The sequence below is a fragment of the Phyllostomus hastatus genome, unplaced genomic scaffold (assembly GCF_019186645.2).
Source record: "Phyllostomus hastatus isolate PE091 unplaced genomic scaffold, TTU_PhHast_1.1 phas_contig_283, whole genome shotgun sequence".
Taxonomy (NCBI): domain Eukaryota; kingdom Metazoa; phylum Chordata; class Mammalia; order Chiroptera; family Phyllostomidae; genus Phyllostomus; species Phyllostomus hastatus.
Genome location: NW_025333833.1, coordinates 3090817 through 3109305, shown reverse-complemented (window position 1 = coordinate 3109305; position 18489 = coordinate 3090817). Strand labels below are relative to the sequence as shown.

The 18489-nt window shown below is 51.7% G+C and overlaps 1 protein-coding gene across 7 annotated transcripts; it reads left to right on the top strand.

Annotated features, from left to right (window-relative positions):
* The first annotated feature begins 1250 nt into the window (after window positions 1-1250).
* On the top strand, window positions 1251-16696 carry CCDC181 (coiled-coil domain containing 181). Of its 7 annotated transcripts, none has more exons than XM_045838466.1 (6): window positions 1251-1295; window positions 7650-7789; window positions 8864-9817; window positions 12530-12676; window positions 14429-14583; window positions 16380-16696. In XM_045838466.1, the coding sequence occupies exons 2-6, from the start codon at window positions 7673-7675 to the stop codon at window positions 16540-16542; spliced, it is 1536 nt and encodes a 511-aa protein (XP_045694422.1). In that variant the 5' UTR covers window positions 1251-1295; window positions 7650-7672; the 3' UTR covers window positions 16543-16696. The 7 variants fall into 7 exon arrangements, with proteins under 7 accessions (XP_045694422.1, XP_045694423.1, XP_045694417.1 ...); XM_045838467.1 differs by having other exon boundaries at window positions 1269-1396; window positions 14432-14583; window positions 16380-16691; XM_045838461.1 differs by having other exon boundaries at window positions 1269-1396; window positions 16380-16690.
* The last annotated feature ends 1793 nt before the right edge of the window (window positions 16697-18489 follow it).

Below are 18489 nucleotides of genomic sequence, written 5' to 3'. Positions count from 1 at the left end.
GAATCACCTAAAGAGCCTAGGGTAAACTCCATGCCTCCATGCCTTCACAAACGCTATCACCTGTCTCTGCATACAACACCCTACCTGCCCTCTTGAGTAAGTCATTCTTCTGAAGTCAGTATTATCTCTTTTTTCTAATTGGCCCCTCTTTATTTTTTATTTTTTGGAGCTAAATGCATCGGTGTGCCATCGTCACCCTGTGTTCTCGCCTTTTAAAGTGAGCTCCTTCGTGCAGAGATTAGGAATACGTCCTGATGTTTCTCTGCCTTCTTACATGAATGATGGTGCAATAAACCATTTTTAGTGGCTCAGGTGTATCACGGCAGATTGTACAGTAGGAAACCTTTGAAGCTGGGAGTTCTGAAACCGAAGGTCTACTCGATCTTTGGTAGTAATTCCATGTTCAGTGAGGGAGATTTTCCTAAAATCCCTTTGCCCTTTCAAAGTAAAAAAAAAAAGTATTTCTTTTTTATTTTTGTCTTTTTCGAGTGTGTGGCCTCAAAATGAGTCCTGCAGCAGAACAAACAGGAGGTCATTCCAACCTAAAGTTCCACATGGCAGCTAGGGGGCGCACTCATTACTGCCATTCATTTTAACCCTAAATCCATTTTTTAATAAACTTGGTTTACAGTCTGGGTGATACTTAAAAATCCAATTTTGTATTGCGTCTCTTTTGGAGAAACAGTGCTCTATTGTACCAAATGCTAGAAATTCTAAAAAATGTTTTAAAATAATCTGAAAAGTGGATTGTTCTGAGTAAATATTTTCACTTCTCGTTTTTATTTATTTCTGGCGGGGAGTGTACCATACTAATATTTTGTCATTTGTGAACGCAATCTAAATTCGGGCCCCAAATCTGGTAACGGATTAGCGGTTGGCCTATGTACTAGGGGAAAGCAAAATATTAATAGTTTTTGACGTTAACAGCGAGAAAATAACATACAGAAACATACTCGTAGATGTTCCAACAATTCCCAAACACTGGCGAGAGGGCCAGGTACCCGTGCAAAACCAACCAGGAGAGGAGAGCAGCCCTCGGCCTGCACTAAACAGCTCAGGCAACCCGTGGGTGCCGCCGGAAGTCCGCGGTCGTCGCCGTGGAAACCGCAGACGGGCAGGCCCTCTGTGGACCTGCTGAAGCGGGAGCTTCTGGGAGCCCTGCAGGTGCCGCAGGCTGCCGTCTGCGCCTGCGCGCGCCCACGGCGCACCGGCCGGCGTCGTAAGAGACGCCCGGATGGAGGACGCCGAGTCGCGCCGTTGCCATGGCAGCCGGGTCCTGGCCGCCTTGGTAGCAGGTGCTGGGTTCTCTCTCACTCGCCCGTCAGAGCGTAGCCAGAGGAGGAGAGGGTTGCTCCCCTGGCCATCTCTGTGACCTCAACCGCCGCAGCTCACACAGGCAGGAGGGGCTGTAGAGGGACAGAGGGAAGGATGGTGCGGACTCACTCACGGGGGGTGGGGAGCGAGGGGAGAGGGGGAACCATCGGGGACAGGTGGAAGGAAAGGTGGGTCAAGATGCGAGGGAAGAGCCTTCCTGGTGGCTCCACACCCTTCCCGGTGCCGGGTCCACGGAGCCCGGCAGCGGCTGCCTTGGGTTCGCGCGTCTGTCCTCACTATTGCCCTATCCTTTCCCGTCCCCACGGTCTCCTGCCTGGGACAGAAAACTCACTCCTAAGCCGTTAGCTCCCAAGAACCGCGGTCTTCGTGGCATCGGTGGTACCTTGGGTGCAAGTGGAAAGATCTCCTGATGTGTGTTATTTACTTATTGTCATGCTTGGTGACAGACACACGAGTTTTTCAAAAACATGTACTCACAGGAACCACAGTCGTGGCGGGCCGCAGCCGAAGGAATGGGCCAGGTGGTCTCAGGAGCGGACGATGGGTTCGATTTTGCTTCAGGGCTTGTTTTATATTAACAAGCCTTTGACATTTTTTCACTTTTCTTAGCTTTTGGATAAGCGTATGTTTAAAAGGTGATAAGACTAGAGTCAATGAATTGGATGAAACTCTATTTGAAATTTCTGAATCCTGAAAGTTATCGAAAGTTGTGTACATCTCTGGACTCGGCTTAGACTCAGCGCTGAAAGACAGGCAGTCACGTACCCAGGTAGGAGTTAGCAGACACTTAGGGTGAAGGAACTGATTTCTGTCACTACAGGTCTCCAGGAAGAAGGTGGTTCTGGTCCAAGCGAGTTGCATGGATTTTTACCGAGGATAAACGTGGAAATTTAAATGTGTGAAAACTCACAAGAAGTCAGTGCCAGGCGATTCTGTCGTGTGAGGTGTGTTTTTGCTCAAGCGTGCCGACTGTGTACCGTAAGGCCCGTTCCCTGGGATGAGGATGAAAAGAACCGAAGGGGATTGAATATCCTGTGACGCATTTGGAAAAGGCTTAGCGGACTTGGCAACAAGAGTTTATGATTCGTGTTCTCTGTTTGCTCGGGGAGCAGCCATGAGCTTTTCGGAATCATAGGAAAATAACGGTCCTTCAAATTTGATGTATCTTTTCATTTACTTCTGAGTCGCTTCAACTTGCCTTTGCAAGTTGCTTCAATATGCCTTTCTAAGTAAGGCATATTGGTGTGATTTAATAACACCTACTGTGTTTAATGTGTAATCATTTTATTTTTTTTTATTTTGCTTACACTCTGTTTTGGTTTTATTTTTTATTTTTAATATATTTTATTGATTATGCGATTACAGTTGCCCCATTTTCCCCCTTCACTCCCCTCCGCCCTGCATACCCCCTCCCACCCACATCCCCCCCTTTAGTCATGTCCATGTGTCATACTTATAAGTTCTTTGGCTTCTGCGTTTCCCATACTATTCTTCCCCCCCAACACACACACACACCCCGTCTATTTTCTACCTACCGTCAATGCTACTTATTCTCTGTACCTTTCCCCCTCTCTCCCCCTCCCACTCCCCTCTGATACCCTCCATGTGATCTCCATTTCTGCTCCTGTTCTAGTTTTTTGCTTAGTTTGTTTTTGTTTTAAGTGTGGTTGTTAATAACCGTGAGTTTGCTGTCATTTTACTGTACATATTTTTTATCTTCTTTTTCTTAGGTAAATCCCTTTAACATTTCATATAATAAGGGCTTGATAATGAAGAACTAACTCCTTTAACTTGACCTTGTCTGAGGAGCACTTTGTCTGCCCTTCCATTCTAAATGATAACTTTGCTGGATAGAGCAATCTTGGATGTAGGTCTTTGCCTTCAATGACTTGGAACACTTCTTTCCAGCCCCTTCTTGCCTGTAAGGTCTCTTTTGAGAAATCAGCTGACAGTCTGATGGGAACTCCTTTGTAGGTAACTGTCTCCTTGTCTCTTGCTGCTTCTAGGATTCTCTCCTTCATTTTAATCTTGGCTAATGTAATTATGATGTGCCTTGGTGTGTCCCTCCTTGGGTCCAACTTCTTTGGGACTCTCGGAGCTTCCTGGACTTCCTGGAAGTCTATTTCCTTTGCCAGATTGGGAAATTCTCCTTTATTATGTGTTCAAATAACTTTTCCACTTGTTTCTCTTCCTCTTCTCCTTCTGGTACCCCTATGATTCAGATGTTGGAACATTTAATGATGTTCTGGAGGTTCCTAAGCCTCTTCTTCTTTTTTAAATTCTTGTTTCTTCATTCTTTTCTGATTGGATGTTTCTTTCTTCCTTCTGGTCCACACCATTGAGTTCCAGTTTCCTTCGCATCACTATTCATTCCCTGTACATTTTCCTTTATTTCACTTAGCGTGGCCTTTATTTTTTCATCTTATTTGTGACCAAATTCAACCAGTTCTGTGAGCATCCTAATCACCAGTGTTTTGAACTGTGCATCTGACAGGTTGGCTACCTCCTCGTTAGTATTTGTTAGTACCTCTTAGTTGTATTTTTTCTGGAACTTTGATCTGTTCTTTTGTTTGGGCCATTTTTTTTGTCTTGATGCACCTGTTAGGTATGAGGGATGGAGCCTTAGGTGTTCCCCAGGGCGGGGCCACCCAGTCGCTGGGTTGAGTCATTGTACATGGGGAAGGGGTCCAAGAGGGAACAAAGGCATTTGCTCTGCTCTCTGCCAGATTTCAGTCACTTCCCCTGCTGCCCACCAGGAAATTGGGCCCTTCTGGTGCTGATTCCCGGGTGGGTGGGTGGGTGGGCTTGTGTACATTCCAGGACCCTGTGGGTCTCTCCAATGAACTCTCCTGTGAGGCTGGGAGTCTCTCTCAGTGCCTCAACTTCCACAGGTGTTTTCAATCGGTGCTTTGAGGCCTTATTTTCCCGAGCTGGGGCCCTGGGTTGTGCGGTCCATCTCGTTCCCCAGTTTCACCTGGTTTATCTGTGCACGAAAGCGGGATGGTCTGGCCCACCAGCCACCTTGCGTGCCGCACCCCTCCGCAGCCCGCTGCCCCGCTGGGTCCTCCAGCTGCCGCCCGGCCGCACGCCCTCTCCCAGGCCCAACTCTGCCCCTGCTACCGGTCTTGCTGAATGTCCATGCAGGTCGATTTTCTGTCAGTTCTGGTTGCTTTTTGTTTTTAAATTGTTGTTGTCCTCCTTTTGGTTGTGCGAAGAGGCACAATGTGTCTACCTACACCTCCATCTTGGCCGGAAGTCTGTTTTGGTTTTAAATATGAGTTTTCATATGGTTGCAATTCATCATAAATAATAAAGCATATCTATTAAAGTCTTCTGGCAACTATTTATTTACAAGTTCAACTATGTTTATTAAATTTGAGGCAAAGCACTAAAGAGCTCCATAGAAATTTTATTCTAACGGTTATGTTACTTAAACATCTCAAAATAGTACATTTCAACAGTATGTCTCTGGTCTGAAAAGAAAGCTGATTATCCTAAGGCATTAGTGACTGAAAAAATAGGATTACTTACGTGTCTTGGATCACAGTGAATTGTACTTTGTTCAGCAGATTCGTGGCACCCTTATTTCAGTTGGCAGGTAAGCAGACATAACTGTTAATGTGATTTCATCTCTCTGGCAGGGAGGCAGTGGAAACTCACTCCGAAATAATTGATTTGGTTTGTTCAGGTCACCTCCAGGCATTATTGCTCTCAACCTCTGGTTCAAAAATTGTTGCAGCTTTACCTTGAGCTTTTTGAGAAAGTCCATTTTATGATCTTAGTTTAAGAGAAGTAAATATCAAGAAGGAATTACATGTTCCAGGTGCACATCCTATACCTCATCATGTACGCACTGTGTCGTGTGGTCGCCGCTGCAAGTCAGGTGTCTGTCCCTCACCATTCACCCCGCCCACACCCCCTGCACCGCCCCGCAGTCACCACGGTGCCATCTGGGTCCGTGCGCTGTTTTCCCGTCTCTTCGTTTTCCTGTCTGCTCCATCCCTCCTCCCCTGTCTCCCAGCCTGCCCCGGCAGCCGACAGCCTGCTCTCTAGCTATAGTGTCTTTAAACCTTGGACTCGGTTATTCCAACACTGATTATTTATTTTGAAGATGCTTCATCATGGTACTACGGATTTGCTTTTACATTCTCTTGCTTTCCATGAGTTGGCAGTTATTGGTTAATTTGCATCTTCCAGAAAAGGTTAAACGCGATCTTAAGCATCATCTGGCTCCATTTTTTCCAAAGCTACGATGTCCATGAAACCACTCCTGCCTGCCTGTCTTTTCTGGGCACTTCGGCGGCCTCCCCACCTCACTTCAGCGCAAGCTTTAACGTGGACGTTCTGTCTTTCATTGTATCCAGATGTGCCCCGACACCAGTTTTATTACTCGAAGTGAGACAAGTCCAGCTCCCTTTCCCGTGGAGGCCATTTAAATGTTCACAGCGGTCGTCACCACTGTCCCGCGGTTTCTTCCGGCTGCTGTTGCCAGCACGTCAGGGCTCCTCGGCGTCTGGCTGTAAGGCGTTTGCTCTCCCAGCCTGCCGCCTTCTCTCCTCGTCCCTCTTGTCCACCCCTCGGGGTCCGCTGGTGTCCGAGCGCGTCCCGGCTCGCCAGCTGCTCCTGGAACTACAGCGGGACGGGAAGCGGGGTGCAGACTTCGCACGTGGCCTGGGTGTCACCCGCTGTCTCGGCCCTGGAGCCCGTTCACATGCGGAGTGCCTGCATTATTTTTGAACTCACTCTGGACCCAGCGTCCGCTAAAACCTGTTAACGCGCTTTTCGCACGTGGGACTGAAGAGCCCTGTCGCTGGGCCGGCCCGGTGCAGCCGGGTGTCCACCCTCACGCCCCCACTGTCGCCTGTGGGCGAACAGTGGGAGGAACACGATAAACCTCACCGTGTGAAAGTGGCACCAGGCCAGGCGGTCCGATCCAGTGTGGGGGGCGCGTGGGGGGAGTGAAGCGGAAGGCCAGAACCAAGTTTGTGGGCGATGTATGAGTTCAGGCACAATAGCTCTCATCTGACCTCGTTAAACATGGGCCTGGGTCTCTCGAGTTCTTGGCATCGGTGAGCTCTCCTTCCCGAGAGGGTCTCGGGCGACGCGTTCTCGGCGCAGGAGCCAGCGAAGGCAGGCGGGGGGGAACAGGCCGCCAGGAGCTGGGAGCCCCGCAGAGCAGGGTCCCACGGTTCTCCTGAAGGCGGGTCTGATACTCGGCGCACGTTTAGGGAGCACGGCACCCTCCTGTCTGTCCGTGCCCGTTTCAGCCAGGTAGGGCGAGTGTGCGGAGCATCGCCACGTGGTCCCGCCTTTGGCCGTTTTGTGACAATTAATCTACATAAGCCATTTCCCCTCAGCCCTTCTCTTTTTGGGAAGGTGGCGTGCCATCAGGCTGACCCCTCCTCAGCCTTCCAGATCTTTCTTCAGGAGCACACTTTTGTTCAGTTCCGGGGCCGGCCACGTGTGCCCGCTCTTCCTCCCGCTGCTCTGCGAGTCTGGGGGCACCCCCGGACGCTCCGGCCCGGGGTCCGAAACCCTCCTCAGTCCCCCGGGGTCCTTCCCGTTTTAGACTGTGTTAACTGCTTTTCTTACTCCTCCCGCCGCAGTCCTTGATATAGACATTCAGTACATCTGTTTACATTTCGTTTATGTTCACAGACTTTTATTAACCTTCACCTGACATCCCTATCCATCGTTAATGTTTTCCAGTACTAGGCGTCAGAGTTCGTTTTCCCAATGAAAAAAATGTTTTATTTAGAGCTGGCAGTGGTCTGCCTTTGGGGAAGGCAACATTTCCCGTAAATGAGAGCCAGTTAAAAAGCTCTCAGATCCCGAATTACAGTTGCACCAGGCAGGTGACGGGCTCCTTCTGCAGGAAGGACTGGGAAGCTGAGGCTGGGAAGCGGCACACTTGTCTCCGTTCGGACGTGAGAAAACGCAAGTGAGCGAGACCAAGAAGCCGAGTCGTGCCCTCTGGCCTGGACAGGGCGTTTTCGTGACGTGCAGGGAGCGTGGAAGATCACCCCCCCCCACCCCAAGGCCTCGGGTGGTCTTCCCACCTGCCTCCTCTAGTCTCCTGAGCAGTTTGGGCTTCAGGAACAGGGCGGGGGAGTGGGGTGGCGGTTGGAGTCAGATGCTAAGGAAACGTCCGGCCATCGTCGGTCCCCTCTGGGGCGTGCAGGTGCGGGCTGGTTCTGAGCGCCCCGGGTGCGGGGTGTGTGGGTGTGAACGAGCTGACCTTCCACGTTCATCCGTGTACTTCACACCACCCCGAGTCAGGCGCAGGGTGGACCTCACCTCTTTCCGCCTTGCAGCATCTCTCTTCCGCACGCGGACGATGGAGGAGCGCAAAGGCGCCGACTCCAGAGAAACGGAAGAGTATGAAGACGACTTCGAAAAGGACCTGGAGTGGTTGATTAATGAAAAGGAAAAGAGTGACGTCGGCATCCTGGAGGTATATATATACACATAAACTGCCTACAGCCCTCGCGGTAACGATGCTAACGAAGTGCTGGGCGGTCCTTGGAAGGTTTCGTGCTGTCTCAGCTCAGCCCTCACAGTTTCCTCCATGCGCACGGAACAGGTGACGTCACCGTCCCGTGGGCGAGGAGACCGGGCCACGGAGGGCCCCAGCGTTGTGTGCTGAGCACGGGGCTGCTTACCGAGCCAGCAGGGGCTAAGTCAGCACTTACTTAGGAAACCTAAAGTGATCATTTTAAAATTGTATTTAATTTATGTAATGTAAGTAACATGATTAATTGCACCAAAAGTAAGAAATGAATACAGTTTATTTCTACTTTATATAAACTTGGGTAAAATCGTGGGGTTATACTCTTAACAGAAACGAAAAATAAAACACACCCTCAGAAAACGTGGCCTTTCAGTTGATAACTGAAGAGTGAATGAGCTCTTCAGGGGACGAGTATGGGGAAGAAAGCAAAGGGTTTTTGCTTTCCTCTAGAAGATCTAAAGGTAAAAACTGATCTGGAATTTGCACTTGGCTCCTGCAGAAAATGGCAATAATAATCTCAAGGGATTCTAAGAACCTCAGAACAATTAGGACTTGACCCATGATAGTAACTTTAATGGTCTTGGGGATAAAGGTGCTGTTTTGAAGAATACAAGTATTACCAAGAGAAAACATTTAAAAAATATTCTTCTGAAAATGTAAAGAGAGGGAAATTTTATAGAGGGTGGAATATTAAAGTAACATTGTAGTATTTATAGTCATCCTTTCATGTGTTAGCGTAAGACTTTTAAATATCTACACTGCCCTCCATCACGCCAAATACAGATCTGGAGTTCAGTCTTCCCTGAGCGTTGGTGCTCCCTGCCTTTCCCCGAGGTGCTCACAGACACGTTAGAGTGCCACGAGCAAAGAATGAGCGAGAAGTACATACGTACGTTTTCCTGTTTCTAAAATGAGTTGCATGGACCTGAAAAACCACTTCAGATTTCTTTTTTTACCTATAAGCAGACAGAGCGTCTCAATTCTCACTGAAGAGGGAACCTCCTGTCTTTTCTCTAGATGGCTTGCGGGGCCGGGGACGAAGGGAGCGTCAGCCCGGAGCCCAGGGAGAACGCACCCGGGGCGGAGCGCAGCACCAACCGGCCCTCGGGCCCTGGCAGAGCCCCGCGGGATGAGGTGGCCCCCAGGGGCGACTTCATCTCCGTGCCGAGCAGCCAGCCTTCGGACCCCGTGTCCGACTCAGACAGCGAGAGCTCCCTCCAGGAGTCCAGGCTGGACAGCCAGAGGGACCTGGAGGAGGGCGAGGACGAGGAAGTCAAGAGGTACATCATGGAGAAGATCGTGCAAGCCAACGAGCTGCTCCAGAACCAAGAGCCCGTGAGCCGTCAGCGGGAGCGCAGACTCAAGTTCAAGGACAAACTAGTGGACCTCGAGGTCCCCCCGCTGGAGGACACCGACAACTACAAATACTATGTTGAGAGTGAGAGCCACGTGTCTGGGAAACTGGCGCAGCTGCGCATTTCGGGCGGGCCGGGCCGGGACAGCGTGCTCCTGGCGGTCCCGGGTGCGAGCCACGAGGAAGGCAAGGACCGGAAGGTCCTCGTGGAGAGAGACGGGAAGTTTGAGCTCCTGAATTTCCAGGACATCGAGAGTCAGGGGTGTCTGTCCCCCCCCCACAAGGTCAGCGGCACGGAAAACGGCCCCCCGCAGTCGTCAGCCGGCTTGTCCGGCCCGCCTGTCGGTGGCGTGAAGAAGGAGGAGCCCGTGGCAAAGCCCCACAGCCCGTCGGCGGCGGCGGAGCAGCCCTGGGCCTGCAGCCCCCAGCCCCCGCCCCACCCCAGGACCGGTCCGAGCCCCACCGCCAGCTCGGATTCGAACAAGGGCGGCGGGAAGCCTGGTCACAGGGCCCGGTCTGCAAACATGTCGCCAGTGACCTCCACGTACTGCCTCTCCCCTCGACAGAAGGAGCTGCAGAAGCGGCTGGAACAAAAGAGGGAGAAGCTGAGGAGAGAGGTGAGAGCCCGAGGGGGCGACGGGCCGGGAGGGGAGCATGTCTCCGTGTCTCGCAGGCTCGGTGGGGCTAAGACGGCTCTCCAGGGCCTGCTGGTGCTGGGTACCCGGTGTGCTTCCCTAGCGCAGGGTCTGGTGGCCGAGTGTGACGAGCGTGTGAGTGTGTGTGGGTGGAGCGCACGCCCCGACCCCTGGTGCTCTCGCACAGCCCACACGCCCAGTGACGAGGGACTCGTGTCAGGGCTGGAGCAGGTCTCGGGCCGTCATCCGGTCCTTTCACTTTGAGGGTGAGGCTCGGAGCGGCTCGGGGGCTGCGGGGGGTGAGGAGAGGGGCGGGAGGCGGACGCCAGATGGGAGGACGCGGGCGGAGTGTGCTGGGGCTCCGGAGGCGGCGGGCGGAGCTGGGTGATCAGTCCGTGACGTGTCTTCACGTGTCTTCCGTGCCCACGCTTCCTCGGTTTCAGGAATTTTAGTCTCGACGAAGGATAGAATCTAATAAACCCCGTGAAATTTTTTCCAGAATGTCTAATCTAATGGAATCTCAAATTATTTTTTGGAGGTATTTTTTCTGTTTTTAAAATAAAAGTAATTTATCATTGAAAAGTCCAGGTAGCAAAACTGGTGAGTTTTTCCTAAATTACTTAAATCGGTGCCCCGATCGATCCTCTGTCTCCCTGGCTACCTGAGGGCATTCGGCTGACCCGCACAGAACGTCTAACTGCAGACACGTGCCCGGCCTCCGGGGCGTCACGGGCAAGGGGAATTGTACAGTCCGGGGTGGCTGGCAGATCGCGTTACTCATGAACAAACCATAGTATAGAAAGCTTAAGTAACTTTACCAAAGTCTTTCAACTTGTTTGCAGCAAAGCTGGAGTCAGAATTCCCAGTTTTCTTGGCATTCATTGTCAAATGGTATATTTTGTGTTCATGTAGGAAATTATGAGGGGGGGGATTTCTGGCATTTATCAGGAACTCACGTGAGCAGAAAGGATGAAAAACAAAGCCAGCGAGAACAGGTAAGCGGTAGCAGCCTCAGGCTGGGGTCTGAAAGGACGCACCCTGAAAATTGGACTTGCGCGGCCAGGCCACGGACGTCTGGACGGGAGCAGCCCGACTCGGTGTGCGCGGCTCAGACGCGTCACGGTCCTGGAAAGGCCCTGTCCGCTCAGCTGGGCGACGACAACAGAGTGGCTTGTCGGGAGTCACTGAGCCGTCAGCTGTGTGCGCACACATCTGTGTGTGTGTGTACAGCCATGGAAGTTACACAGGAGGTTTCATGTAACGTCACTGTCTCCCCACCAAGGACCTGGTGGAGACTGGACTGGGGTGGCCGGTGACCGGTTCCGGTTTCGTCTTGACGGAACTGTGTTCTGGGTGACGCAGTCTTTGTAAGCTCCGCTGGGGCCCAGAAAATGGGCGTTTAGAAGGTAGTCTCTGCTGTTAAGAGGATGGAAGTTTTCCTTTCCTTCCTGCACTTTTTTAACCAAAAGAAATGAGAAGGAGTCGCTGTGCTGTCAGACTGCGAGGGAAGCACTCTGAATCCCGTCTTTGAAGAGAATTTGCGTGTGGGTTCTATCTTCCAGTTCGCTCTGGTGACGACACCCGAACGGTGGGAGAGACTGAAGTTGCCTGAACTGACACCACGGTGCGGTGACGGTGCGGTGACGGTGCGGTGGTTACTCGGGGCACCCAGAGCAGGGCAGTGTCCCCGAGGCCACGCTGCCTCAGCCCTGGGACTGCCTTGTGGCGAGGACCTGGGCCTCAAGGCCAGGCAGCTCCCTAACATCGGCCAGACAAGGCAGATTAAAAGAAACATGTTGTTCTTGCAGCTAACCAATTGTCTAGATGTTTCTTCTGATAGCAAAAAGTGTTAACTTGCGAATACACACTGATTGAAAATACTTTCAAACATGACACAAAGTTTTGAACGCACGTAAAGGTACAACTAACCTCTGTGTTCCCATCACCCCGACTCCAAAGCCACTGAGATTTTGTCCTGTTTTTGCTTCATGCCCTCCTCTCTGGGTGGGAGTGTTTTAGAGCGAGTCCTAGACAGCGCGCTTCAACACACAGCCCTAGGGCGGGCCTCCGTGGGGTCCGCAGGGAGGGGAGACCCCCGTGAAGTGAAGTGGTTGGGGCAGCTGTGTGGCGGTGAAGGACGACAGCAAAGAGTCCTGGGCAAGGATGTCGTCGAGGAGGACTTCAAGTGCAAGAAATGAACAGACAAACCTGGCTTTTTGTTTCTCAAAAAAAAAAAAAAATACAGCTTGAAGTGACTATAGCATTCTCTTTTGCAACCACAGTGCCATGTATCACAATGAACAAATGTGTCAATAATGTAAAAACATTCACAACACTGTTAGTGCCTTTTTAAAGACCGTAGAGTGCTTCATTTGCGTGGCTGCAGCGTGAGGAGTGTCGGACGGAAAGGAAACGAGGAGAGGAGGGCAGAGTCAGGGCATTCCTGGGTGGTGCGCGTGCACCGCACTCCCCGTGGCTGCCGGCTTTCTCTCTACAGTTAATTTGGCCTGAAAACCTTCGTTTTCTTCCTAAGCAAATTAGAGGCTCTATTTTTGTTTTTAAGAAAGCCCAATATTTAGATGGACAGTTTTAGGGGCAGGGAATCGTAATTTTAGAACTTGGAATATATCTCTCTAGTAACTTACGCACGGTGTTCAAGTCTTTCGTTAAGGCCTTTGACGCTCTCCCCGCCAGGAGGAGCAGCGGAAAATGGAGGAGGAGAAAGAGAAGAAAAGGGAGAACGACACGGTGTTCAGGGCGTGGCTGCAGAAGAAAAGAGAGCAGGTCGTGGAGCTGCGGAGGGTCCAGCGCGCCAAGCAGCTGGAGGACATGAACAGCAGAGTAAGTGGGGCTGCTCCGTGGGGGGCGGTCCCCGCCAGAGGGGCAAGCTGAGCGCACTCACCAGGGGCGCCGGCCAACCGGGGGCAGAGGCAGTGCCTGGGAGCCCCCCCACCCCCCTCCGCTGAAGACACACCGCGCAGATGGCTCTGCCGTGGCGTTCTGGGGAGCCTTGCAAAACTCAAGTGGTTCCACATTCACGCAGGCTGTTGTGGTGCTAGAAAGTGGGAGGCTGCCGGTGTTTTTGAGGGAGTGCGACTCTGGTACTCAAACAAGGCAGAGACGGCACGCACACCCAGAACACCCCTGCACCTGCGTGAAGCAGCGGCGTTCGGTGGGCTCACCTGTCCCAGCGTGGCAGGACGGGGATGCTGTCGGGCTGCAGTGCTGTTTTCAGGGAGGCTGAACTCTGTGAGCTGTCTGAGGAGTCTTTTCATGGAAACGTTCTCCGTCGACTTTTCTGTTAGGAACAGTGGTTCTTTCTTTCTGCTCTAGGGGAGCTCTTCATGCATTAACCACGTGGCAGTAATCACAGTTCGGGACGTGGCCGGGCCGTCCGATGCTCAGAAGTTAGAATCCAAGAGAAAGGCTGCATAACTTAAGTGCTGGATTGTTGGTTCTCAAACTGTATTTCATGGAGCGCCTTCAGCTTGCCGCAAAGACCTCCACTCTACCCATAGTGCCTTTCTCCAGCCAGTTCATGTGTGTTGTTGTGCAAAATTGTTTTCTTTGTCAAAGGGCTCAGCTTTGCAAAGCTTACAGACCACTGCGTTTAGACCATCTTCGTTTATTGGTGACGGTCATCCCTCGGTATCGGTGTGAGATTGATCCCAGGATCCCTCCACGGGTACCAGAGTCCCTGGATGCTCGAGCGTCTTATGTAGGTGGTGTAGTGTTTGCATGTGACCTGCCCAGTCCTCCCATCTTCTTTAAGCCATCTCTAGATCACCTGTGATACCTAATCCAATGTAAATGATGTGTATGTAGCTGCAATACTGTATCGTTTCCTTCCGCCTCTTCTGTGTGCGTACGCACGCATTTTTTACTGAGGTGACACTGGCTGATCACATTAGGCAGTCTCAGGGGTGCATGGTGCAGTTCCACACCTGTGTGCGCCGAGGCCTGCTCCCCACGCGTCACCACGCCGTCCATTCCCTCCTTCTGCCCTGTCCCTACTCCCCTCCCCTCCGGCACCCACCTGTCTGTTTCCTGTCTCCAAGACACTGTCTAAATTTTGTTTTGTCTGTTCACTTGTTTCGTTTTTGTTTTACATTCCACATATAAATGAGAGAAATCACAGTTTGTGTCCTTTTCCACGAGACTTACTTCACGTATCACAACACCGTTGAGACCCATCCGTGGTGTTGCAAATGGCACCCTTGTTCCCTTTTTCATGGCTGAGTAATATGCCGTCGTGCATAGATGCCACGTCCTCCTATCCAGTCATCTGCCACTGCACACTCGGGCTGCTCCCGTGTCCTGGCTGTTGTGCGTGATGCCGCAGGGAGCAGAGGGGCGCTGTGTCCAGTAGGACTTTGCAAGAAGCCAGATGGCAGTGAGTTCGGTGTTGAATTTTCCGGCAGAAGGGTGGTCGGCGTGCAGATGCAAAGGCGGTGCGTCCGGTTTGGACCGAGGAGTGCCGGTGACGAGGTCGGCGTCGGCGAGCGGGACACGTTCTTGCTCTCGCCGGGCCCCCTCCCCCCCAGACATCATCTGGGCTCACTCAGGTGAAACAAAGCTTGTTTTTGTGATCAGCAGGAAAACCGAGACCCGCAACAGGCCTTTCGGCTGTGGCTGAAGAAGAAGCACGAGGAGCAGCTGAGAGAAAGGAAGACAGAAGAGCTCCGGAAGCAGGAGGAGTTCCTGTTTTTCCTCAAGGGCGCCGCGGGCCGCGACAGGGCCTTCAAGCAGTAAGTCGGCGGCCGAGCGCCCCCCATCCCTCCCCCGTCCTCAAGGGCATGTTAGACAGTGGCACAATCAGTACAGCTTGGAAAAAGTACCCAAATATTTGACCTTGGACACTGCACACCTGTTCAGGTTTAGACCCACACGTCAAGAAAGGTGTGAGAATAGTAGTCCTCAACCCTGCTGTCTGCATGGGGTCGGTACCATTCTCGCAAGGCAGGGGCCATACTCAAGTGTCCATGTTTCTCATGGCACCCCATGACAGCCTGCCAGCCAGTCATTCATTCATTCGTTTGAGAAATGGGCTGACGGCTGGTCACAGCCTCTCCTGCGGAGTCCTCAGAAAACCCGAATGGAGAGCTGCCCGTCCCTGGACATGCTTTCCCGTAAGGAAGTGCACTCAGATGCGGAGGAAGGTCTGTGCAGGCCAGATGCGGGGAGACGGGGCGCAAAGCCCCGGGGGTGAAGGCGGCCCTGATCCCGCTCCGTTACCTGGGGAGACCCGCCCGCCCGGCTGGTGCCCAGGAGACACTCCTGGCTGGTGGTTTCGCCGGCGCGCCTCACGGCAGTCCTGCTGTTAAAGGTTTTTCTTTCTTCTTCTTTTTGCTGTGTTTCTCTTTGTTTCTCTGCCTCTTCCTGCTTTCCTCGCTCCCTTCCTTCCTTCCTTCCTTCCTTGTTTCCTTTTTTTAAAACATACAACCCTTTGTCACAGAAGCAGTGAGTGTGCATTGTGGAAATGGAGGGGAGAAACCACATTTCCGTCACACAGAATCACTGGTGTTAGGACCTTGGTGCATATTTTCTAGATACTTCTCATATTTATCATTTAAAAATAGAAATTGAGATCGTACTTATAAACTCTTCTGCAGTCAGCTTATTTTCAGTGATAATCTCATCTGTATCTAGCTCGTCACCATTTTTTTCCCATTGGCCCCCAAAATGGCTACAGTTAATTTGTTCAGATTAGTATCCAGTTCAGGACCACACAACCTTGGGTGATGATGCTTCTTAAGTCTCTTATTCTAATACAACTATCTGGTTGTTTAAGTTTACTTCTCTAAAAACTTCATGTATATATATAATTTAGTGTGTGTGTGTATATGTGTGTGTGTACACATATACACACAGGCATACACATATCTGTACACACCCCCCCACACACACTGACATACCGGGCATGTGTGCGCACAGTGATTTCTGACGTCATCTTACCCGAGCAGCATTTGTAGACTCGAGCTGGCCGGCCCGTGGCCTCTCCCTGGAGTGGAGTCGGTGGCGTCTGTGCTCAGGCCCGTTCCCCGCTCTGGGGAAGACTGTGCTGCATGCCGCTGGGGGGCAAGGGCTCCGTGACCTCCCCCCCGGGGGGCAGGGGGCCGAGCGACACCGGTGCCTGCGTGTTGTCAGCCTGCCCCCACTTCACCACGCAGCTGGTTGCAAAGAAGAAGCTATTTGGGACACATCACATACTTATTTGCTTAAAAAAATTTTTTTTAAAGGTTAGGACCTGCATCACAAATAAAATAGTGTTTATCACTAAAAAAACACATTTTCGTTGGCAGTTTCGTTGTAAGACAAACTTAACTTCAAACATTCAGTATCCGATGTAGCTTTGCTTCCTTGCGTGAGCCGAGGGGAGGAGCCTGGAGTTTTCCAGTCAGTGCCCTCGCTGGCCTTGGGCCTGCGGCACTTCCTCGTAAAGAAATGCAGGTCCTGTTCACCGTCTGCGTCTGCGGTGGTAACTCGCGGCGGTGGCGGGAAAGGCACAGCCAGGCCGGCACCAGATGGGACGGTGTCTCCGCAGGTGGCTGAGGAGGAAGCGGGTGGAGAAGCTGGTGGAGCAGCAGGCCGTCAAGGAGAGGGCCAGGCAGCTGCGGCTGGAAGCCAAGCGCTCCAGGCAGCTGCAGAACCAGCTGTGCAGCGCGCCCGACGCCCCGTCTCTCCGCTTCGCCGACCACTACAGCTGAAGGTGCCTATTAAACGCTTCGCTTGGAAGCCACGAGCCTCAGAATTCTGGATGTCACTCTTTTACGGCCCGCGTGCTCTGGTTGTACTCTAAATGATGGAAATGGTGCGTGCTTTTGGTGATGTTGATAGTGATTTGCCTTTTTTTAAAAAAAATAGAACAAAATAAATATTTTCTTTTCTTGAAGTGTTGAAATGTGTTATACCATCTCTTAGTCTATGCAACAAATTGAACTGTGAATGAACTCTGAATTCTTTATCCTCTTAACTCCTAGATGATTCGAACATTTCTAGCTGGAAAGAACCACAAGAAAGGCACAGATTTCTATTGTCATGAACAAACTTGCAGTAGAACATCCCATGAGGCAGGAGGGGTGACCCCTTAGACGAACAAGCCTTTCTCAGAGTTCTATCTCCATCAGCTGCACATTGGAGCGCCCGTGGCAAGGGGACTGGTGGGGTAGGCCTACTTATTTAAAAAAGTCAAAATTATGCATGATGCTATTTTAGGTACGTTACAAAATTAGCCAGCTCTCAGTTTATCATGCACCTGGCATTGCTGTAAATACTTTACGTAAATCACTGGATGTAATTCCTATAAAAGCCCTGTTAGTCCTGTTTGGACGATGCGGAAGTGAGAGAGGTAAGTGGTTTGCTCACAGACTCTGACCAGTGAGAATGCAGAGACCTTTCGCTCAGGTACAAAGCTTGTGTGCTCCGGTGGACGTTTGGGAAGTGTCGGAGGCTACACTGAATCGGGCGTGTGGGGATCGGTGCCCCTGACACGTGTGAGAGCTTTTACGAGGCGGAGGACCACGGCACACATCCAAGTGCGAGGGAGGGTGGAGCGTGGCTGTAGGCGTTCCGGTGAAGCTCCCGAAGACGAGGCTGCGGTCCCCTGCGGACTCGTGCCCTAGTCACTGGGCCCTGAGTCGGAAAGCGCCGGTCACTTACATCTGTCTGGACCGCCTGCGGTCCTCTCCGCAGCCAGTGAAACGGTCACGTGGTCTTGTCCTTTGTTCCGTGAATGCGCTGTACCGCACTGGTCCCTGATAGATGGTGATGGTCGTGGTGTGTGATGGACCCCTCACTGTGCTGCCGCGTTCAGTTTGCCGGCGCTTTGCTGAGGACCGTTTGGTCTACACTCAGGAGACCTTGGTCCGTAGGGGTCTCTTCCCGGGGATCTCTGTGCAGCGTTGGCGTCAGTAGTGCTGGCCTCAGAGAACGGGTTAGAGAGTGGTCTCTGTTCCCTCCCCTTGTGTTTGTTTGTTTGTTTGTTTGTTTGTTTGAGGATACTGAGAAGGACGGATATTAATTCTTTAAATAGCTGGTAGAATTCGTCAGTGGAACTTTCTGGTCCTGGACTTCCGTGGGAAGGCTTTGCTTCTTTAGTAGACTGTTTTCCAGAGCAGCGTTAGGTTCACGGCAAGACTGAGCAGAAAGCGCAGAGTTCCCATGTTTCCCCTCCCCCCACCCTCCCCCACCGCCAGCATCCCTGACAAAGTGGCACCTTTGGTGCGGCCCATGAACCCGCGTCGGTGCGTCACTGTCGCCCAGTGCCCGTGGCTTACGTCAGGGTCGCTCCTGGTGTCAGGAGGTGTTCGGTTACTCATGTAACTGCTTTGGTTCTTATAGGTCTGTTCGTATTTTTGTTTCTTTTTGTGTCAGTTTTGGTAATTTTTGCATTTCTAGGAATTTGTCCATTTTATCCAGGTTATTTGTCAGTGCACAATTGTTCTTTTTTTAAAAAAAGATTTTAATTTATTTATGTTTTAGAGACATGGGAAGGGAAGAAGAGAGGGGAGAAACATCAGTGTGTGGCTGCCTCTTGCACGCCCCCTACTGGGGACCTGGTCCACAACCCAGGCATGTGCCCTGACTGGGCATCGAACTGGTGACCCTTTGGTTTGCAACCCCCGCTCAATCCACAGAGCTACACCAGCCAGGGC

Excerpts from the sequence above, each read along its gene's own strand:
- CCDC181 (XM_045838466.1), top strand. The coding sequence starts at position 7,673 with ATGGAGGAGCGCAAAGGCGCCGACTCCAGAGAAACGGAAGAGTATGAA. Across the intron at positions 7,790-8,863 it reads GTGACGTCGGCATCCTGGAG|ATGGCTTGCGGGGCCGGGGA; the intron begins GTATATATATAC and ends TCTTTTCTCTAG. Across the intron at positions 9,818-12,529 it reads GGGAGAAGCTGAGGAGAGAG|GAGGAGCAGCGGAAAATGGA; the intron begins GTGAGAGCCCGA and ends TCTCCCCGCCAG.